The sequence below is a fragment of the Bufo bufo genome, chromosome 4 (assembly GCF_905171765.1).
Source record: "Bufo bufo chromosome 4, aBufBuf1.1, whole genome shotgun sequence".
Classification (NCBI taxonomy): Eukaryota; Metazoa; Chordata; class Amphibia; order Anura; family Bufonidae; genus Bufo; species Bufo bufo.
Window position 1 is genome coordinate 568,721,183 of NC_053392.1, and position 24,214 is coordinate 568,745,396.

At 43.8% G+C, this 24,214-nt stretch overlaps 2 protein-coding genes across 2 annotated transcripts in view; one reads left to right on the plus strand and one right to left on the minus strand.

Annotated features, from left to right (window-relative positions):
* Positions 1-1,658, minus strand: part of CRIPT (CXXC repeat containing interactor of PDZ3 domain) — a 41,773-nt gene extending 40,115 nt beyond the window's left edge. The window contains exon 1 of the mRNA XM_040430320.1: positions 1,579-1,658. Within this exon, the coding sequence (XP_040286254.1) occupies positions 1,579-1,594 (16 nt within the window). The 5' untranslated portion in view covers positions 1,595-1,658. The remainder of the gene's footprint in view (positions 1-1,578) is intronic.
* A 51-nt stretch (positions 1,659-1,709) lies between these two features.
* PIGF (phosphatidylinositol glycan anchor biosynthesis class F) overlaps positions 1,710-24,214 on the plus strand; it is a 31,300-nt gene continuing 8,795 nt past the window's right edge. Inside the window, exons 1-5 of the mRNA XM_040430318.1 lie at positions 1,710-1,781; positions 3,992-4,227; positions 5,048-5,139; positions 6,362-6,478; positions 19,767-19,875. Coding sequence (XP_040286252.1) covers positions 4,000-4,227; positions 5,048-5,139; positions 6,362-6,478; positions 19,767-19,875 — 546 coding nt within the window. The 5' untranslated portion in view covers positions 1,710-1,781; positions 3,992-3,999. The remainder of the gene's footprint in view (positions 1,782-3,991; positions 4,228-5,047; positions 5,140-6,361; positions 6,479-19,766; positions 19,876-24,214) is intronic.

Sequence of the window (24,214 nt, forward strand, 5' to 3'; positions counted from 1 at the left end):
AGCGGCATACATTGTGCGCACGGGAGCACACAGCATCATAGGTTATATGATCATATGAGTGCGGGACAATAGTCTCACGGGCGGCCCGATGCGCACAGTATCATAGTAACAGTATCATGTATGCCGCTCCGGGACATATGGCCCGCTCTCGGAGAGCATACGGTCGTGGGCATTAGCCCTAATAGATATAAAATATTATACAAGGAGCATAGTGTCCCATGTAGAGGCCACTGCACGGTTAGCAAATGAAGTGTTAATTAACTGCTGATTGTTAACGGCTGCCAGTTTTAGGCCTCATGCACACAGCTGTACTGTGATTTGCGGCCCGTGAATTGCTCATCCGCAAAACACAGGTACTGGCCGTGCGTATTTTGCAGAATGGAAGGTCTGGCCCTCAATAGACCAGTCCTATCCTTGTCCGTGATGTGGACAAGAACAGGACACGAGGAACGGAGGTATGGATGCGGACAACACATGGAGTGCTGTCCGCATCTTTTGTGGCCCCATTGAAGCGAATGGGTCAGAGCCACGATGCGGACCTTAGGCTAAAGGTCCTTTGACCTGGACCAATATGTCGGGAATAAACTAAACATCCCTGAAAACTGTATTTCCATGCAGAATGCACCTCAGCTGTATGGGCACAAGGGACTGACACAGCGATGGCTCGTCTCCATACAGAGTCACTGTCTCTGGGCAGCAGTTCTCTGCTTGGATCTAAAGTGCAGAAACAATGGGTTTTGGGGCCAGTAGTACAGGATCACCAGATGGGTGAGCGTTTGCGGACTTAGGCCTCAAACTATTGAATACTACCAATAAATGCTATCCAATCCCACAGGCGTCCACATACAGCAGTAGAGCTAATGAACAATTTGGTCAAATAACGCTTCCAATCCGCAAAACGTATACATGCGAATTATCCAGTGGAAAGGGGAAGCGCTGAGGTGCACTCAGGGGCTAGAACCTGCTTCTCCGTGCACCGAAGCCCTCATTTACATAATAAATATAAGGGCTCATGCAGACAACTGTATGTATTTTGCAGTCCACAAAACAAGGATCCACAGAAAAAAAAAAGAAGGATGACATCCATGTGACGTCCGTCTTGCATCTATTTTTTTTTGCGGATCCATTTAACAATGCCAAGATCAGGACATGTCCTATTTTTTTGCGAAGCGGCCATGCGGCCCCATTTAAATGGATAGTTCCGCATACAGGCCTAAAAAAAACCGGACATGGACAAAAATACGTTTGTGTGCATACAAATTCAGTATCGTTTTATAAGCATGACCAACCCTACCAGGCATTATGCCTGGTTTAATAGGGTTGATCTTGGTGACTGATGCTCTTTAGCAGAGCCCGCGTGGTACTAGTGGTCTCCAAGCTGTGGCTGTTGAAAACCCCCAACATGTACGGCATGATGAGAGTTGTAGTTTCTGTGACACCCACAGGCTGATGACCAGTGAACGTGACCCACGACTGTGTAACATAGTAAACACCTGAACACACTGATAAAAGACCCAGGACAAGTGCGGCCATGTCACATCGCTGCTGCCGCGCCCCTCTTAGTCCGGCGACACTTACAATTGTCGCACACCATCCTCTCTTCTGAACGCTCCAGACAGGGGAGGAACGTAAACAACGTTCGCTTCCGGTTTCGCCACTTCCGTTCGCTATCTGTGAATCACGTGCTCTTAGCTGCCCGCCCCGATTGGCTGTCTCATTGGTTGTGGGCGGGGCCAGGCTGGCTGGGACGCAGGTAATGGAGGAGGAGTGGTGAGCGGCAGGTGAGTTGTCTCCTCTCGTCATGGTGACCTTTCCTGAGCTGTGACCCGGGTAGTCACCTGGCCGTGCTCCGTCCTGTATGTGCTGCGCCTCGCAGGATGGCACTGTGTATATAGGACACGTTATTGTCAGTTTGTGCCTCGCCCCTCATCGGTATACCGGTAACTAGCAGTAGTTATAATCTGTAGTGTCACCCTCTGACAACTAGTGTGGCCGCACGGGTGACAACCATGTAGGAAGCTGGAACAGAGGCCATATTGGTTGTCACCCAGGCTTAAAGGGGTATTCTGGTTATATAAAGTTATCCACAGATCCTACCGCTGGGACATGTCAGACATGTGCGCCATTCATTTCTACTGGAGGTCCGGAGATAGCCGAGCGCTTTCGCTCATGCCCAACTGGTCCCTCTGTTTCAGGGAGCTCCACAGAGTAGGGGGCTCTCATTCTCCTGAGCAGCCAATAGCAGGCCGCGATGTGGGGGGAGCCTCCCTACCATCCCCCGCGATGCCAGGGAGGCTGGTCACCGCCTGCTATTGGCTGCTCCCCCTGTCGCCAGATGTTTTGAACCGAGCGACAGGGGGGGCATTATGGGGGTTGGATAACCCCTTTAATTACTAAAATTGTACATTTCTTTTATAAGAATAGCTGTAAAGCAACGCCCCCTGTCTTCAGTTTACACAACACGGTCAGTGTCGAGCGCGTCTCCACAATTATGTAAACAGAAGACGGGGGGCGTCGCTTTATAGCTATTTTTCGAATAGAAATGTACAATTTCAGTGATTAAAGTATTAATAGAATCACTGCTCCTACACATTCTTAAAAAAAAGAGGGCTGCTTCAGACAAGCCTGTGCAGTGCTGATCTATAATGCTGTGTGCCTCTGCCTGACCTTTTTGCTACAGAATCATAGTGCCAGCTTTATGTCAGTACGATCCTGTAGAAAGAAGGTCATGCAGAGACACACAGCATTATAGATCAGTATAATGCCATGCGCTCCTGGAAGACGAGCAGTGTCCAGAGCGGAAGATCAATCTCACACAGGGAGCGTGATTCCCGCACTGCACATTCTCATCTGTAACAGCCCTTAAGGGGATGTCTAATCTACACGACCTGTCATGGCTCCCATATATGTCGTCAGTGCGAACAGGCATCTGAAGCGCCTTAGTGTTATTTTTCTGAAAATAATGATCAGATAAATGCAATGAATGTACATGTTTTTGCTTAAAAAAAGGGGTTGTTTGGGGAAATATATATATATTTTATTTATTTTTAAAGCACAAAAATTAGTTAAAAAATAAGTATTATTCACTTTTCTCTACTTTCAAGCCCTGGCCGGACACAGAAACTGGCTGGAAATGCCCGCTTAGCCAGTCAATGGCCACTTTGGGTACCTGCCACAGTGATTGGCGGAGCGGGGCATTTCCAGATTTCCAGCCAGTTCCTGTCTGTTGAGCCGAGGCAGGGAAGTAGAGCGCAGCGGGGACCAGAGCAGTAAGGCTTTCACACTAGCGTTATTCTTTTCCGATATTGAGTTCCGTCCTAGGGGCTCTATACTGGAAAAGAACTGATCAGTTTTGTCCTAATGCATTCTGAATGGAGAGCATTCCGTTCAGGATGCATCAGGATGTCTTCAGTTCAGTCCCTCTTACGGTATTTGGCCAGAGAAAAAACAGCAGCATGCTGCAGTTTTCTCTCCGACCAAAAATCCTGAACACTTGCCGGATCCGGCATTAATTTCCATTGAAATGTATTAGTGCCGGATCCGGCATTAAAATTTCCGCATTGACGGATCCGTTCTTCCGGTCCGTGCATGTGCAGACCTTTAAATCTGTGGGGAAAAAAAATTACCGGATCAGTTTTTCCGGATGACAACCGGAGAGACGGTTCCAGTATTGCAATGCATTTGTCAGAGGGATCCACATCCGTTTGCGTCCGGATTGCCGGATCTGGTAGGCAGTTCCTGTCTGCCAGAATTCTCTGCCGCAAGTGTGAAAGTACCCTAAACAGAAAGGTAAGGTGAGTAGTGATTTATTATTTATTTTTTCTAAAACCATTTTGTCCCATGTATAAAACATTTATCCTGTCATACAACCCTTTAACTCCATCCACTCTACATTTATGGCGCTATGCTTCTGGCATCATGTATATTGGTGTTTGTGTATTTTGTATTGTTGTATTGTTTTTACCTTTTTTTTTTTTTTTTTCTTTCTAAGCCAAGATCATGAATGAGACGGAGCTCCGGAGACTTTCGGTAGGGCACGTCCTGTGTGGGCTGGCCGTCCTCTTCTCCCTTTGTGTCCCGCCGCTCCTCCTAGATGATTTCTCACTTTTGGGAACCCACCTCGCGTGGCTCTGCATCTGCTCCGCTTGTGTCATCTCTGTTAATGTTCTGTTACTGCTAACGCTGAAACCAAATACCTCAACCAAAAGGATCTCGTTTCCACACAAGGTAAGAGCGTTTAGTCAGAAAATGACCTATTGTTTACATCACGTTTTTATGTTAAACATATTTTTAAAGAATTTTTGTTGATGTTATTTCTCATTTTCCATGTCAATTTTTATATTTAAACAAAACCTATCAAATCCTACAGTTTTCAGCACAGGCCACTAAGCCTAATATTAGGCGCCACTTCTTTAGCTGTACACATCACATTACTGCAGTTACCTGCTTAGCTGTCATTCTACTCCTGCCTGTAATGGTATCACCTCTGTGTATAGATAAGATAAGATCCACCATTCACAGTAGGTGATTGTCACAGCTTATCTATTCTTTCCTTGTACAATGACCTCCGCACAGATCACTGGGCATGCCTAGGAGAGTCTCCCATAGAAGTCAGTGAGTTCCAGCCTGTCCATTGTGTCTATGGCCCGTGTATCTGCTGTAAAGCATATCTCTAAATGCTGTTAAGAACAGCTCAGGCAAAATGGTTGCCCCCATAATCATGTTCAGAAACGGAACAAAAAAAATAAAAATCTACAATCTAAAAATAATAAAAGGAGATGTGTTACTATCTGGTTTTAACTGGCAGAAAGAAATTTGGTGACACATTTCCTTTAAAGGGTTTTTCCAGGCTCCTGATATTGATTACCTATCCTCAGGATAGGTCATTAATATCCAATCAGTGAGGGTCCGGCACCCCCACCGATCAGCCATCCCCTCTGGTCTTGGAGAAAGCACAGCTCTGTTCAAAGTGTGGTGGCCGTGCCGGGTTACTGAGCAATCCTTCCAATTAGAGAGACCACGTTCTGAACCGATTTCTTTATTTCAGGTCAATAAAATGTACAGATCGTGTCTCTACTTCTTTGTTTCCTGCTTGCTGTTCCATGGGATTATAGTCCTGTACGGGGCGCCTCTCGTAGAGTGAGTATGCCATATACAATGTGGAAATCGTACAATTCCAAGCCATTGAAATCAGTCTAGAAGATGTTATCTTCATGTTATGGATTACAATGTAAGGAGTTTAGTCTGCCACACTTTACATGCTGACAGATATACTGGAACCCGCAGGGTATGTTCACACAAGCAAAATCTGTGGCAAAAAAGTCAGTAGCTAACAAAAAACTGGTGGTTTTTGGTGGCAGATTTGTAATTTGAGAGCAGTTTAAAGGAGTATTTACAAGCGTTCTAGAAGCGTTTTTGGTTGAGGATTTGGAAGAGGTTTTAGAAGCCACTGTTTTTCTAATCCAACCCTTGGGTGGGAAAATTCAGAAGCCTCTTTGGTGGCAGAAAGGTTGCAAAAAATTCCCGTAAAACCGCTAGCATTTGTCTCATCGACATCAATGCAAAAAACACGCTTCTGAGAAATAACATGCCACTTCTAAGGCGAGAAAAAATACCTGCCATGTGCACCCAGAGTTTTTTTTTTTTCAATTGAGGTCAATGGGAGGCTGCTGGTGGCGTTTTGATAGCAGATTCCATGGTAGAAAAGGATTTTCCGCAACGGAATCCATGCTGGATTTTAATTCTGTGAATGTACCCGAAAGGAAACCCAATGAACCTAATTATAACGCGGAGGGATCCATGAGGATTTGTCAAATTGTTATAAAAGGTCCTCTGTTTTGTTCCAGAATCAGCACCACTTTTGACCTTTGAATGTGTCTGGCATCACATTCAGACGACCGTACCCCAGTGTTGCGGATTAGGTCCGCAATCCGCAACATACGGCAAAAAATAGGACATGTCCTATCCTTTGTGGTGCAGAGGCACGGACCCAGAAGGGCTTCCGACTGCTTCTAATCGGTGCATCCACTTTGCAAAAGGTAGGACATGTCCTATCTTTTGCCATATGTTTCAGTTTGCGGTCCCATTCAAGTCACGGTGCCTGTATTGCGGACCCGCTGTTTGCAGTCTGCAACGCGGCACGGCGACCATACGGATGTCTGAATGGGGCCTAATTTTGTGAATAAAGCTGAGCTGCAATACGACGCACAGCCACTAAATAAAAGTGGCGCTGTTTCTGGGCGAAACTATATCTATTTTCTAATCCTATACAACCCCTATAAGTGCAGACATCTCTGCTTCTAAGTTATAACAGACATAGGTTGGATTTACTGACTTTATTCTTTCTCTGCTTTCCATACAGATCAGTGGGGGAAACCTTTCTGTTTGCAGTCCTGCTCTCGTCTTACACCACATCTCGTTGTCTCTGTATACTAGGACCAAACTTTCATGCTTGGGTCAGAGTGTTCAGTAAGGATGGGTAAGTTCTGTATCTATTGCGTACATAGGTGTGTATATATGTGTGTGTGTGTGTGTGTATATATATATACACACTCACACACACACACACACTCCTCAACATTGAAATTGCAACACCAAGAAACACAAGCAGTAACATTATGCAAATCGAGGAAGTGGCAGGTGTCGCTAAGATCTGCAGATGATCACATTTTCAATCTCCTATCTGTAGCATGTGGGCGGGGCATAAAAACCAGATTGAAAGTTTTTAGCCACATGCAATCTCAAATATCAGATTAAGTCGTGTGTGATGATTGTGTGATGCCTCTTGTTCATCACCAGTTTTCGCCAGTTGTCGCAAACTGAGAGGGACAGAATCCTTGAACTCGGAGACCTTGGTTTACAACTCTGGCAGATTGGTACGCACCTAGACTGAGATGTCAGGACTGTTTAACGTTGTGTATCCTGGTGATTGAGAGAACAACGATGAACTTGAATCAGAGCAGGAGGTTCACAGAGGAGAACCTCTACACGGACAGATCGACTTATTAGAAGAATGGAGCGTCCAGTCCATTCTGTACTGCAGGTGAAACTGGACATCACATCCCAAGCCTAGGGCGGCAAACAGTCTATACAAAGCATCAGAAGACGTTTGCACGACATTGGGCTATGAGCCAGACGTACAGGTGCTCCATTGACCTCACTCCACCGCTTTCAAAGGCTATCACGGTGCACAGCATGGCAGAAATGGAGGCTGGAATGGAGTTCTGTCCTTGTCAGTGATGAGTCCCGCTTATGTTTCGGATACAATGATAGCTGGAGATTGGTCTGGAGATCACGTGGGCAACGCCATAAAGAGGCCCTCTCAAGGGAACGCCACACCGGTCCCACTTCCAGGATTTTAGTGTGGGTTGGCATAATGTACGGTACCCGGACCATCTAGTCTTCATTTCAGGTACACTAACAGCGGAGCGTTACACTGATTTTGTCGTGGAACTAGTGGTACAGCCATTTCTCTAAAGTGTCCCAGGAGCCGTTTTTCAACAGGACAATGCATGTTGCTCGTACTACTGGGAGCAGCCTGCATGGCCTAAACGTGCTACCATGGCCTGTAGTGTCTCCTGACTTGTCTTCCATCAAGCACATCTGGGGCATCATTGGTTGGCAATTGCAAAGGGAGCTGCCAGCAGTGGATCTTGATGATTTACGTGCCCAAGTGCATTCAGCCAGTGGGGTCTCTAGCTTTCAAATTTTGGGGGGGCACACTGGGGGCCAGGACAAAAGTAGGGGGGGCAGCTATAACAACGATACATTTACACAAGTACGCTTAGAAATGCTGCAATACTTTACCCAATACCTAAAACCGCAACAGGGAAGAAAAGTCCAGCTGTCTGTGGATGACACTTTTATAGAGAGGGGGATCTGTGGATGCCACATACCGTATATAGCATCTTATGCTATATGTGTCATCCACAGATCCACCCCATGACAGTGTCATCCCCATTTCCCCCTCCATAACAGTGTCATCCACAGATCTCCCTCCCTATAACAGTGTCATCCACAGATCTCCCTCCCCGCCTCTCACAGGAGTGTACATATATAAAATAAACATATTTCACATGAACACTTACAGTTACTTGGCTTGGCCCTTGGGGATCTCGGACACCACTTCAACACTTGGCCGGGGGCTCGGCGGAGCTGATGTTGTGTTTTATCCTAATGAGAAAGATTTCATAATAAGGATTTGGAGAAGGGGCAGAGGGATAGCAGAGCAGAGAGAGGTTGGTGCTGCTACTAGGGGGTCATACCATGGGGGAGTAATAAAACCCACCATAATGCCCCCCCCCCAGTAGAAATAATTCTCCTTATAATGTGCAAAACATACCCCCTTATGCCCCCAGTTGAGCTAATTTCCCCCATAATGTGCCAGTATAAAATACCCCTATATAGTGCACCAGTAAATGCCTCCATAGTGCTCCTCTCCCCCCTTCCTGCTAGTGCCCCCCATAATGTACCAGTATAAAATGTCCCATATATCGTGCCCCAGTAGATGCCCTCAGTGTCCCCCATAATTTGCAAGTATAAAATACCCCTTTCAGAACCTCAGGGAGGCCTTAGTGCCCCCCGTAGATGACTCCATAGTACTCCTCTCTCCCCTTCTCCATAGTACCCACCATAATGTGTCCCAGTATAAAATGCTACTGTACAGAGCCCCCCATATAAAACACCCCTTCTTTGTGGCCTCAGTAGATGCCCCTATAGTGCCCACCAATAATGTGCCAGTAATAAGTGCCCTCAATAACGTGCCAGTAACAAGAGCCCCCCAATGTGCCAGTAATAAGCCCCCATCACGTGCCAGTAACAAGAGCCCCCATCACGTGCCAGTAATAAGCCCCCATCACGTGCCAGTAATAAGCCCCCATCACGTGCCAGTAATGAGCCCCCCATCACGTGCCAGTAATGAGCCCCCATCACGTGCCAGTAATGAGCCCCCATCACGTGCCAGTAATGAGCCCCCATCACGTGCCAGTAATGAGCCCCCATCACGTGCCAGTAATGAGCCCCCATCACGTGCCAGTATTAAGTCCCCCATCATCATGTGCCAGTATTAAGTCCCCCCATCATCATGTGCCAGTATTAAGTCCCCCATCATCATGTGCCAGTATTAAGTCCCCCCATCATCATGTGCCAGTATTAAGCCCCCCCATGTTCCAGTATTAAGTCCCCCCATCATCATGTGCGAGTATTAAGTCCCCCCATCATCATGTGCGAGTATTAAGTCCCCCCATCATCATGTGCCAGTATTAAGTCCCCCCCATCATCATGTGCCAGTATTAAGTCCCTCCCATCATGTGCCAGTATTAAGTCCCCCATCATCATGTGCCAGTATTAAGTCCCCCATCATCATGTGCCAGTATTAAGTCCCCCCATCATCATGTGCCAGTATTAAGTCCCCCCATCATCATGTGCCAGTATTAAGTCTCCCCCCATCATCATGTGCCAGTATTAAGTCCCCCCCATCATCATGTGCCAGTATTAAGTCCCCCATCATGTGCCAGTATTAAGTCCCCCCATCATCATGTGCCAGTATTAAGTCCCCCCAATCATCATGTGCCAGTATAAAGTCCCCCCCATCATCATGTGCTAGTATAAAGTCCCCCCTCCCATCATCATGTGCCAGTTTTGTAATAGGCCCCCCCAATGTGCCAGTAACACTATTGTAAAAAAAAACAAAAAAAAACACTTATACTTACCTAAGTGTCAGCGATGCGATGCAGCCTCTTCCTGTGTCCCACGCTGTAATGTAAGGCTCAGGCGGCACGATGACGTCATTGCGCCGGCCTCTGATAGGCTGCCGGCCTAGTGCCTGCAGCCAGGGGCGTACATAAAAATCACTGGGCCCCATAGCAGGAATCTAAATTGGGCCCCCATTCCCCTTTTATAGCCCCTCCCTTTGTTCCATGAACTATTCTTGCTGCTGCGTTTTATAATTTATGCCATCAGGGCCGGAATGGGATTACAAAACAGCCCTGGCACACAAAAGAGGTATAATAGATGCAGATGTATATTATATACAGCAGTGTACAGTTATGTGAGGTACGCGGTATAATATATGCAGTGTGTACAGGTATATAGTATATTCCCTAGTGTTCTGATATGTGAGGTACAGGGTATAATAGATGCAGTGTGTACAGGTATATAGTATATTCCCTAGTGTTCTGATATGTGAGGTACAGGGTATAATAGATGCAGTGTGTACAGGTATATAGTATATTCCCTAGTGTTCTGATATGTGAGGTACAGGGTATAATAGATGCAGTGTGTACAGGTATATAGTATATACAGCAGTGTACTGATATGTGAGGTACGGGGTATAATATATGCAGTGTATACAGTATATACAGTAGTGTAATATGTGAGGTACGAGGTATAATAGATGCAGTGTGTACAGATATATAGTAAATACAGCAGTGTATTGACACCTCGTACCTCAGATATCAGTACACTGCTGTATATACTATATATCTGTACACACTGCATCTATTATACCTCGTACCTCACATATATAGTATATACAGAAGTGTACTGATATCTGTACACACAGCATCTATTATACCTCATACCTCACATATATAGTATATACAGAAGTGTACTGATATCTGTACACACTGCATCTATTATACCTTGTACCTCACATATATAGTATATACAGAAGTGTACTGATATCTGTACACACAGCATCTATTATACCTTGTACCTCACATATCAGTGCACTGCGGTATATACTATATATCTGTACATATTGCATGTATAATACTGTGTAATATATGCAGTGTGTGTGCATGTATGTGTGTGTATCTATATATATATATATATATATATATATATATATATATATATATATATATATACAGAGCAGTGTATTGATGTGACACATAGAAGGTATAATACTGTAGATGCAGTGTTTATAGAAATATGTGGTCAGTTATGCATTATAGTCACTGTGAGGTACATGAGGTAGTGGTAACTGCCTGAAGTAGTATACAGTGGAGGAAATAATTATTTGACCCCTCACTGATTTTGTAAGTTTGTCCAATGACAAAGAAATGAAAAGTCTCAGAACAGTATCATTTCAATGGTAGGTTTATTGTAACAGTGGCAGATAGCACATCAAAAGGAAAATCGAAAAAATAACTTTAAATAAAAGATAGCAACTGATTTGCATTTCATTGAGTGAAATAAGTATTTGAACCCCTACCAACCATTAAGAGTTCTGGCTCCCACAGAGTGGTTAGACACTTCTACTCAATTAGTCACCCTCATTAAGGACACCTGTCTTAACTAGTCACCTGTATAAAAGACACCTGTCCACAGAATCAATCAATCAAGCAGACTCCAAACTCTCCAACATGGGAAAGACCAAAGAGCTGTCCAAGGATGTCAGAGACAAAATTGTAGACCTGCACAAGGCTGGAATGGGCTACAAAACCATTAGCAAGAAGCTGGGAGAGAAGGTGACAACTGTTGGTGCGATTGTTCGAAAATGGAAGGAGCACAAAATGACCATCAATCGACCTCGCTCTGGGGCTCCACGCAAGATCTCACCTCGTGGGGTGTCAATGGTTCTGAGAAAGGTGAAAAAGCATCCTAGAACTACACGGGAGGAGTTAGTTAATGACCTCAAATTAGCAGGGACCACAGTCACCAAGAAAACCATTGGAAACACATTACACCGCAATGGATTAAAATCCTGCAGGGCTCGCAAGGTCCCCCTGCTCAGGAAGGCACATGTGCAGGCCCGTCTGAAGTTTGCCAATGAACACCTGAATGATTCAGAGAGTGACTGGGAGAAGGTGCTGTGGTCTGATGAGACCAAAATAGAGCTCTTTGGCATTAACTCAACTCGCTGTGTTTGGAGGAAGAAAAATGCTGCCTATGACCCCCAAAACACCGTCCCCACCGTCAAGCATGGGGGTGGAAACATTTTGCTTTGGGGGTGTTTTTCTGCTAAGGGCACAGGACAACTTATTCGCATAAACGGGAAAATGGACGGAGCCATGTATCGTGAAATCCTGAGCGACAACCTCCTTCCCTCTGCCAGGAAACTGAAAATGGGTCGTGGATGGGTGTTCCAGCACGACAATGACCCAAAACATACAGCAAAGGCAACAAAGGAGTGGCTCAAGAAGAAGCACATTAAGGTCATGGAGTGGCCTAGTCAGTCTCCGGACCTTAATCCAATCGAAAACCTATGGAGGGAGCTCAAGCTCAGAGTTGCACAGAGACAGCCTCGAAACCTTAGGGATTTAGAGATGATCTGCAAAGAGGAGTGGACCAACATTCCTCCTAAAATGTGCGCAAACTTGGTCATCAATTACAAGAAACGTTTGACCTCTGTGCTTGCAAACAAGGGTTTTTCCACCAAGTATTAAGTCTTTTTTTGTTAGAGGGTTCAAATACTTATTTCACTCAATGAAATGCAAATCAGTTGCTATCTTTTATTTAAAGTTATTTTTTCGATTTTTACATGAGTGAGCAATGAGTAAAAACAGGGCATGGAGGGGAGGTAAATGATGAAAAGTGGAGGACCTCCTCTTACCTTTCCAGTCTGTATGGATCAATGCAGAGCTGCTTGTGAACTTTTAATACTTGCTGTTAGGGGTTGAAGGACCTGTGATGATGTCATCACAGGTCCTGGCAGATGTACCTTTGAAACCTAGGAACTACACCATTTTTGGTGCAGTTCCTTTGCTAGATTCTGCAGGACCTGTGATGTTGAAGATGATGTCATCACAGGTCCTGGCAGATGCACTGTTCTAACCTGGGAACTACACTTTACACTGTGCAGTTTCCTTACAGGACCTGTGATGACATCATCAAAGGTCCTTTAGCTTTAGAAAGGTAAACAGGAGTAATTAGGGGGCGGGGCCTCTCCTCCACTTCGGTGCCTGCCTGCAGCCTATCAGAGGAAAGGGAAGGGACACGCCTCTCCCTCCCCTGCACCTCCGCTGGCACAGGCAGTTTACAATGGAGATGAGCGCAATGGAAGCGCTCCTGTGCCCGGCGGCGGCTGCTCACTTGGGGGGGGGGTCATTTTAGTTGGGGGGGCACATGGGGGGGCACAGCATGATGTAGGGGGGGCCGTGGCCCCCTCTGGCCCCCCCCCTGGCGACGCCACTGCATTCAGCGTGGCAGAAGATTCCTCCAACAAACATTAATGACATTGATAGCATGCCAGGATGTATAAGTGTGTGTGTTATCAATGCAGCTAGATTACAAGGAAGCATCATGGTGTATTGGCAATGCGAGTGACACAATGGCATAGGGTTGTTTCGGGTATCGAAAATTATTTTTGATTGGGATGGCAATCGTGCGGAATGTATATAGGATAGAAGGGAGAATGAAAATTTTGACTATAGCTATTTTGCCAGTCCAGGATAGTTGTATTTTATTGTATGTGAGTAATTTTTGAGGTATAGAGGATAGTAAGGGTTTATAGTTTTCTTTATATAGATTTTGACTAGTGGATGTGATATATATTCCTAAATATTTAAGTTTTTTATCATTCCATTGATATGAGAATGATGCGGTTAATTCCAAGTGTGTTTTTTGAGGAATGTTTGTTTAATATTTGTGATTTATTTTCATTTATTTTGTAATATGAAATCATATTAAAATTGGATAGTAGTTTGTAGTGTATTAAGCGAAATATTAGGATTTTTTTTAGTGTTAATATTATGTCATCAGCGTATAATGTAATTTAATGTTCTCTTGTGCCTATTTTAATACCTATTATTATTTGTGAGTTTATACGAATAGTTTCTGCTAGGGGTTCCATTATTAATGCAAAAATTAAAGCAGAGAGGGGGCATCCTTGTCTTGTTCCGTTGCTAATATTGAAAGATTCTGAAAGATAACCGGAGGAATAGACTGGAATATAATGCCATAATGGCGGAATTTATGTGGTCAGTTAATCCAAATTTGTGTAATACAGATTCTAGATAGCCCCAGTGTATCCTGTCGAATGCTTTTTCAGCTTCTAATGATAGGAAGAAGGAAGGGATATTTAGTGTTTTACAATGTTGTATGAGGTTTATTATTCTACGTGTGGCGTCAAAGGTTTGTCTTCCTTTAATAAAACCTACTTGGTCTTGGTTTATTATCAAGGGAAGAATATTAAGTAATCTTATTTGCTATAATTTTTGCATATATTTTAATGTCCGTGTTTAATAGAGAAATTGGGCGAAAGTTAGATGGTGTAGTAGGTTCTTTTCCTGCTTTGGGTAGGGTTTTGATTGTAGCTGTTAACATTTCTTTTGGGAAGGATTTTATTTCAGCGGCTAAATTAAATATTGTTTTCGAAATTGGGTGTTAATTCTTCTGCAAATATTTAATAGTATCTATTAGTGAGGCCATCTGGTCCTGGTGATTTGCCTAGTTTTAATTGTTTAATAGCATTTAGGATTTCTGTTTTATTGAATGGCGTATTAATATAGTTGAGTTGTTCTATCAATTTACCAAAAATAAATGATGTGATATTTGGTTGAATGATGTTTGGGTCATTTTTAAGGTTGTATAGTGAGGAATAGTAATCTTTAATTTTTTCGACTATCTGTTGTGGGTTTATTTTTTATTTTTTTGTTTTCGGTCAGTAGGTAGGCTATCCTTGTTTGGCTTCTCTTGTTTTAGCTTGTCTTGCGAGACATTTTCCAGGTTTATTATTATTAGTATAGAAATTAATTTAGTATTTCAGTAATATGTATACGTATTGGTTGGCGAGAGCCTGTTGCAGAGTTTTTTTTTATGTTTTCAGAATCAGTTTGGTTAGGTTTTTGTTTATTTTTAAGATTTGTTAACTCTTGGGTAATGCGTGTGATTTCTAGTTTTTTTAAGTTTATTTATATGTGCTGTTGTTTCGATGAATATTCCATGCATTACTGCCTTATGTGCGTTACATATTGAAAAGGGGTTGCAGTCTGATTTGTTGTTATTGGCGAAGTATTCTTTTAGGGAGGATTTATGTTTATCTATATATTGTAGGTGATTTATAATATAATCTTGTAGGCGCCAGAGTGGCGCAGATGAAGTTGGTGAGTGATCTGACCATGAGATGTTCCCAATCAATGAGTTTTGTGTAAGTCTGATCTACTTATGAGGAACATATCTATTTTAGAATAAGAGTTGTTTGGTATAGAATAGAAGGTGTAGTCTTTTTCGGTTCCGTGGTGACCTCTCCAGACATCTAGGTATCCTTCTTTGACAATAAGGTTATGTATATTGGAGTTTCGTCTAGATGGGGCAGTAGAGTCTAAGTCTGGGAACATAATGTCGTTAAAATCTCCACCTATTATTATTGGGCCTTGTGCTATTTTCTTAATTTTTTAGATTATTTTGGCGATAAATTCATTTTGTTTTGCATTGGGGGAATATATATTTACTAAAGTGTATTTAGTGTTGTTTAATTCTCATATCAGTATTATATATCTTCCTTGTTGATCACTTTTAAGGTGTATCATTTAAAAATTTATGGTATTTTTAATAATTCCTCTTTTTTTTCTACTAGGAATATGTGTGGAAAATTAGGGTGTTGGCATTTTGGGGTTTTATCCTTATGGAAATGTGTTTCTTGTGTGAACAGAATATCACATTTTAAGGCCCCCTGCACACGAACGTGTACGCCCCGTGGTCGTGCGGAGGCCCGCAAAATGCGGGCCGCAATGCACGAACACGGTCCGTTGGATAGCCACAGCGGATCGCTGACCCATTCACTTGAATGGGTCCGCGATCCGGCCGTTCCGCAAAAAGATAGGACATGTTCTATATTTTTGCGGAACGGAAGTACGGGACGAAACCCCACGGAAGCACTCTGTAGTGCTTCTGTTCCGTACCATTCCGCCTCTCTGGATTTGCGCACCCATTCAAGTGAATGGGTCCGCATCCGTGATGCGGAATGCCCACGGAACGGCACCTGTGTATTGCGGATCCGCAAATGCGGTCCGCAATACGGCAACGGGAAGCACACGTTCGTGTGCAGGGGGCCTAAGGATGTTGCCTCGTTCAACAGTAGGAAACGTTTAGTAGGGCAGTTTAGGCCTTTAGCATTTATTTAGGTAATTTTTATGGTCATGTTTTTTCAATAATAAAAAAGTGTATAAAAAAGGAAGTACATATTGCTTCTTCATGTAATATATGTTTAGCCAGTGTATGTAGTGATGTATATTCACTTATCTTACAAGACAGTAGATTGAGCGGTATTAGGTATCGGCATGTCCACTATTAAAAATTCTTATCCTAAAAATGAAAATAAGAAGTGTTAAGTAACATAAGAACAAAAATGTATATGAAGAGTTATAGTCTGTATTGCCTATACTAGGCATATATTCTGTGTGGCGGAGTAATCAGGATGGGAGGATTAGCGCCATTTAGTGGTGTTGGTTAGTTCTCTTGTTTTAGGAGCGATTTCCTCTTTTTCCGACGGTCTTCCATTCTTGGGTGATTTTTTTCTGGGAAGTTTTTTGATTTGGTGTTTGTTTGAATGCTTGCGTTAGGTTCCATTGTTGTAGTATTTTTTCCCCTTCTACTGTCTTCTTTTTTGATGATTATTTTCGTAGGAAAGCCCCATTTGTATCTGATTTCATTTTCTCGGAGAGCACTGGTGATGTTAGACAGATCTTTTCTTGCTTGTAGAGTCGTTGCAGAAATTCTGGGATCTGGGAAAATTTGGATATTTTGATAGGGCTCAGGTAAGGCTTTTCTTCTTCTGTTTTCTTGTAGAAGTTGGTCTTTTATATGGTAGAAGTATATTCTGGTTAGTACGTCTCTTGGAGCGTTTGGAGGTGCAGATTTGGATTTTGGTATCCGATTATCCGATGTGCTTGGTCTATTATGAGCAGCATGTTGTCATATGTGGGTAGGATTAATTTGATGAGTTGTTGTATGTAATTTTCTAGATTGGAGGGGTCAATTTCTTCAGGTATTCCTCTTATTTTTACATTGTTTCTGCGCGATCTGTCTTCCAGATCCGTAATTTTTTTTCTTTCAGCCCTTTTATCTCAGAGTTCGCATTTTCATATGCGTCTGTTAGGTCGTTATGTGCTGTAATAATTTCTTCCATTTTGTTTTCTACATGAGAAGTATGGGAACATAGATTTTCTATATCTTTATGGATATTTTGCATTATTTGTCCAATGTTGTCGCATATATTGGTTTGTAGTGTTGTTAGCATTACTTTCAATATATTTTCAGTAATAGGTTGTTGTTCTGGCGACATTTCTTGGTCTGTAGATTGTTTTGTGGGATTTTGTGAAGGATTGTTAGGTTTTTTTGCAGGTTCAGTGGCATTTGTGGGAGTTTGTAGAGAAAAGGTTAGCATTCTTTTGTTTTTTTCCTTTTCTTGTTTATTATTTGGAGTAACTGGCCAGTTTTTAGTGTTAACAGACGATTTATTTGGAGTTAATATCGGCATTTTACTGTTGTTGATGCCCCTGCTGGTTTCTTCACTTATATCAGCCGTTGTTAGGCTGTCTTGTGAGGGTACGGCGCCATCTTGTGGAGTTCTCATTGCTGTGATGAACTCGGAGATGCGACGTGGTGCCCGTTCATTCTTCCTCTCTTTAGACATCGCGGGAGACCAGTTAAAGGATTTAAAGGGGTTCTCCGGGCTTTTAATATCAATGACCTATCCTCGGGATAGGTCGTCAATATCAGATCAGTAAGGGTTCGACACACGGCACCCCTGCCGATCAGCTGTAAGAAGGGAAGGTGCGCGCAGTGTGCACGTGCCGTCTCCTGTCTCTCTTCCCGCTGCTGCTATATCCATGACTAAGCAGCAGCAGGAAGGGAGGCGGCACGTGCACACTGCACGCGCCATCTCCTCATACAGCTGATCGGCGGGGGTGTAGGACCTCCGCTGATCTGATATTGATGACCTATTCTGAGGATAGGTCATCAAAAGTAAAAGCCTAGAGAACCCCTTCAATGAGCTATGAGCAATTAAGCCAGTTTTTCTTTGCTCCAGTTTTGATAAATCTCCCCCAATATGCTTCCATACACTGTACACTCATACAGTCCTGATCAAAAGTTTAAGACCACTTGAAAAATGGCAAAAAATCCTATTTAGCATGGCTGGATCCTAACAAGGTTCCAAGTAGAGCTTCAACATGCAACAAGAAGAAATGGGAGTGAGACTAAACATTTTTTGAGCATTCAATTTAATGAAAACAACGAATAAACTGAAACAGGCTGTTTTTCAGCTGATCAAAAGTTTAGGACCACACCTCCAAAAAAAAACTAAACCCCCCCCAAAACAGAAATCCAACTCTCAAACATGAACTCAGTAATGAGTAGCTCCGCCGTTATTGTTTATCACTTCAAAAATTCGTTTCGGCATGCTTGATGCAAGCGTTTCCATGAGGTGAGTGGGAACATTTCTCCAAGTGGTGAAGACGGCCGCACGAAGGCCATCTACTGTCTGGAACTGTTGTCCGTTTTTGTAAACTTCCCTTGCCATCCATCCCCAAAGGTTCTCAATTGGATTTAGATCAGGGGAACACGCAGGATGGGCCAAAAGAGTGATGTTATTCTCCTGGAAGAAGTCCCTTGTCCTGCGGGCATTGTGTACTGTAGCGTTGTCCTCTTGAAAAACCCAGTCGTTACCACACAGATGAGGGCCCTCAGTCATGAGGAATGCTCTCTGCAACATCTGGACATAGCCAGCGGCCGTTTGACGCCCCTGCACTTCCTGAAGCTCCATTGTTCCACTGAAGGAAAAAGCACCCCAGACCATTATGGCGCCCCCTCCACTGTGGTGCGTAGAAAACATCTCAGGTGGGATCTGCTTGTCATGGCAGTAACGTTGGAAACCATCAGGACCATCGAGGTTCCATTTTTTTCTCATCAGAGAATAAAACTTTCTTCCACCTTTGAATGTCCCATGTTTAGTGCTCTCGTGCAAAGTCCAAACGAGCAGTTCTGTGGCGTTCAAGGAGACGAGGTCTTTGAAGACGTTTTTTGTTTTTGAAGCCCTTCAGTCTCAGATGCCGTCTGATGGTTATGGGGCTGCAGTCAGCACCAGTAAGGGCCTTAATTTGGGTCGGGGATCGTCCAGTGTCTTGACGGACAGCCAATTGGATCCTCCGGCTCAGTGCTGATGAAATTCTCTTGGGTCTTCCACTTGACTTTTTTGTTCCATAACCCTCAGGATCATTTAAGAAATTCCAAATGACTTACTGCGTCCCACCTCAGCAGCGATGGCGCGCTGTGAGAGACCCTGCTTATGCAGTTCAACAACCCGACCACGTTCAAAAAGGGAGAGTTTTTTTTGCCTTTGTCATCACAACGTGTGACTACCTGACAGAAAATGACAATGAATCCACATCTTTGCACAAATTTGGCCTTTTAAAGGCATGTGGTCCTAAAATTTGGATCAGCTGAAAAACAGCCTGTTTCAGTTTAATCGTTATTTTCAATAAATTGAATGCTCAAAAAATGTTTTGTCTCACTCTCATTTCTTCTTGTTGCATGTTGAAGCTCTACTTGGAACCTTGTTAAGATCCAACAAAGTAAAATATGATTTTTTGCCATTTTTCAAGTGGTCTTAAACTTTTGATCAGGACTGTATGTCCAGTTCTTGGGCGAGATAATGCACCATGATTGGCCAGACTTTCAGACTTGAGTAGCATCTAATATTATGTCCCAGCCTAGGGGATAATTGTGAGCCCTAGTGATCATATTAAAATCTGTCTTAGGAAATCGGGTATGTTATATATTTGAATTATTCATTGTTTTTATTTTTCTTATGCTTTTCTAAGGGCGATGTCAGTCTGGGACCACAGTCTACAAATAACCACAATCTGTAGTATAGTAGGAGCCTGGCTTGGAGCATTTCCTATACCATTAGACTGGGATAGGCCTTGGCAGGTAAGCTCTTCTTTTATTTGTAACATGTAATAGATCTGGTGCTATACAAATACTAGAGCAGGGGTCAGCAACCTCTGGCACTCTGGCTTTTGGGAAACTACAACTCCCAGCATTCTCCATTCACTTATATGGGAGTTCTGAGAGCAGACAAGCAAATGTGCATGCTGAGAATTGTAGTTTCAGAGCAGCTGGAGGGCCAGAAGTTGCTGACCCCTTCACTAGACCGTAGATCTGGTGCCAATGTCAATTGTATTGGGAGCGGCTCAGGAGGAAAGCTGTTTAATGTAGTGTTTTACACTGCATCTAGTATATAAACTGCAAACGGGACAGATCTGTTTTGCAGCCCATAGACTTCTATTGCGATGGAATGAATAACGGAATGCCTCTAAAGGCATTCCGTTATGCATTCCGTCATAGAATTGCGTTATGGTCCGTGGTAACGGAATCCATAACGCAATTCACCTTTTACCAGTAAACGAAGCGTGAACTAATTTCATAACCTGAAATTCGCTCCTCTCTATAAGTGATAATATGTTGTTTCCTGTCAGTTGATGGTGAAAATTGCAAAACTGTAATATCCCTTAAACCTCTTCAGGACACATGACGTACCGGTACGTCATGTACAGTTCCGATCACCACCGCCTGTGACCCCCCCATGTCGGCGATCGCAGCAAACCGCAGGTCAATTCAGACCTGCGGTTTGCTGCGTTTCCGGGTTATTCGGGTCTCTGGGGACCCGATAACCCGGAACAGGATGGTGATCTGTGGTGTGATATTACACCACCAATCACCATCCTGCGATCCTGAGAGGTGATGGTGACATCACCTCTCAGGATCGGCTCTGATTGGTAGGTAGGTGGGCGGGCGACGGGAGGTTCAAATCATAGCACGTGGATCCAAAGCTGCACCGATCTCCAGCCAGCACCCCCAGGTATTTAGGGAAAGGTTGGGTTAGTCAGGGATATTCAGGGAAAGTTAGTGTGAAAAAAAAAAAAAAAACTAATTTTTGTTGCATCACCCTAAATCGGGTGTCTGGGGTCCACAGCACAGCGGTGTGACCCTAGACCCCCCAGGGGTGCTGCAGCTTGCCCCTCCCCCCCCCTCAACTTTTTTTTGGGCGTACGCTGACTGTGGCCGACAATCTTAGCGTCCGGCGGCTGTTAGCGCATCGCACACCCCACCGCTGATCAACTTCGGACGGTTGATCAGCGATTTTTGATTTTTTTTTCACATTTTTTCACATTTTTTCCCCCTTTTTAAGGTTAGCCTTTTGTCTTTCCCCTGCTAGTTTTAGGGTAAAGTCCGTGGACACCCGTGCCCCCACACACACGCACACTGAATAAAGATTTACACGCACGCAGACACACACTCCCCTTACACCCGCCGGACGTTCTCAGCCGAGGAGGCATACGCTCAGCTTGCCTCCGAGAGTCCCAGTGAGGACGAGGATGACCCCACTTTCCTGTTGTCATCCGCATCCTCCTCATCATCTAGCGATGATGATGAGCCCCCAAGGCGGCAGAGCAAGGGGACCACCATGATAGGGACCCTGTGGCCCACCCTAGTACGAGCAGCTCTGGGGCTCGTACTAGTTTTCCGGCCCACCAGTTAAATCCACCGGTGTACCCCAGAGCAATTTGAGCCCCTGATTTCTGATTTTGTAGGCCAACCAGGAATCCAGATTCCCACAGTGGGCTTCACTGAATATGACTATTTTAGTCTTTTTTTCAGTGACCACTTTGTAAATCTAATGGTGGAGCAGACGAACCTGTACGCCCAACAGTTCGTTGCTCTACACCCGGGCTTCTTTTTGGCTAGGCCCGGTGGCTGGACTCAGCCGAGATGAGGACATTTTGGGGCCTCGTGCTGCATATGAGCCTAGTCAAGAAACCTAGTGTCAGGCATTACTGGAGTGGGGACGTCCTCTACCAGACCCCACTTTACAGTACGGCCATGACACGTACCCGGTTTGAGGCCATCCGGAAATGCCTGCATTATTCAGATAATGCAGCATGTCCCCCCCCAAGGTGATCCTGCCTATGACCGCCTGTACAAAATCAGGCCGGTCATCGATCACTTTGGGGCCAAATTTGTACAGGCCTATGTACCTGGAAGGGAGGTCGCAGTTGATGAGTCTCTCATTGCGTTCTCTCCTTTTCCGCCAGTATGTTCCCTCTAAGCGGGCGAGGTATGGCGTGAAGCTGTACAAACTTTGTGAGAGTACCTCAGGGTACACTTACAAGTTTTGTGTGTACGAGGGGCGAGATTCCCGTATTCAACCCCCAGAATGTCCCTCCACTCTGGGTGTTAGCGGGAAACTTGTGCGGGACCTTATGTACCCACTGCTAGATAAAGGTTATCACCTGTACATGGATAACTTTTATACTAGTATCCCCTTGTTCCAGTCCCTCGTCGCCAGATCCACGTCCGCTTGTGGGACTGTGCGGAAAAATCAACGCGGCCTCCCTGCCCACCCTCTCCAGGTACCTGTCCCCAGGGGTGAGACCCGTGCCCTTACCAGTGAAAAGCTGTTGCTGGTCAGATATAAGGACAAGAGGGATGTCCTTGTACTGTCCACAATTCATGGTAACGGCATTACCCCTGTCCCTGTGCGAGGTACCGCGGCAACGGTCCTCAAGCCCGATTGTATCGTCGACTACAATCGGTATATGGGAGGAGTTGATCTCTCTGATCAAGTCCTCAAGCCATATAATGCTATGCGCAAAACCCGGGCATGGTACAACAAAAGTTGCGGTCTACTTGGTGCAGGTTGCCTTGTACAACTCTTTTGTGCTGTCCCGGATCGCTGGCAACACAGGGACATTCCTTCAGTTCTATGAGGCAGTCCTCAAGGCCCTGATCTTTTCTGACCGGGAAAGAGCAGGCCGGAGTACCTCAGGAACTGGAGGCGCCCGGATCGTCCCTGGCCAACACTTTCCAGGTGTGGTCCCCCATAATGGAAAGAAGGGACGGACCCAAAAAAGGTGCAGAGTGTGTCACAGGAGGGGGATACGGAAGGACACCACTACTGAATGTGACACGTGCCCCGATCATCCGGGCCTCTGCGTTATTGGTTGCTTCAGGGAGTATCACACTTCCATGGAGTTCTAAATTTATATCCCAATTTAGCCACTGACAATCGGATAAAAAACTGGTTCTCAGACTTGAGACACTAAAACGAAAAAAAAAATAAAATGTAAAATATTATTTTGTAAAACTGAAAAAATAAAATAAAAGTAGAAATATTAGGTATCGCCGCGTCCGTAAGAATCTGCTCTATAAAAATACCCCCCCCCCAATGCCTCAGATGAACACGGTAAAAAAAAAACGGTGCAAATAAAGGTATTTTTTGTCACCTTACATCACAAAAATTGTAATAGCAAGCGATCAAAAAGTCATATGCCAGGCTGGCACACACTATATATACTTTGAAATATCGAAGAGAATGATTACCACCGAAATATACCTATAGAATGGACTTTATCAGATATATTCTGAATCGTTAAAATATATAGCCTGCTTGAAAAAGGAATATCATACCTAGAGTTTATATAACTGAAATATTTCAATATTGGATTTTTTCATCAGGAACAAAAAGGGAGGTTTATTCTTCGCTTTTTTTGTTGCCAATTTCCTATGAATTTGTAGCACTGACAAAATGAACTTATCATCTTGATTCATTTGTTACTATTGACACCAGACTGTGTTTATTTATTTATTTACAGTGTATTGAATTTTATTAGATTTTAACCTTTTATGTACCTACAATAAATTTGTGATCTGCAACCTTATGACTCTATGTGTTGAGAGTGCCAGTCTTCCAATATTCTATGTATTTTCAGCCGTGAAGGGTGTTTCACTTTTAGACTAGAGCACCTCATAGTGGATGCGAGTGGGTGAGCTATTTCCTATATTTCTTTTAAAAAGTCATATGCCCCCCAAAATAGCGCCAATAAAACTGTCCTCTCATCCCGCAAAAAATGAGCCCCTACCTAAGATAATCGGCTAAAAACAAAAAAAAGATTACGCTTAGACTATGGAGATACTAAAATGTTTTTTTTTTCTTTATAAAAAAGATAATATAGTGTAAAACATAAATAAATAAATAAATAAAAATAGACATATTAGGTATCGCCGCGTCCGTAAGAATCTGCTCTATAAAAATCCCCCCCTCCCTAACGCCTCAGATGAACACTGTAAAAGAAAAAAAAAACAAGAAAAAAAAGCAATTTTTGGGCAAATTTTCCATGTTAATCAGTTTTTTTCCAATAACAAAGCAAGGGTTAACAGCCAAACAAAACATAATATTTATTACCCTCATACTGCAGTTTACAGAAAC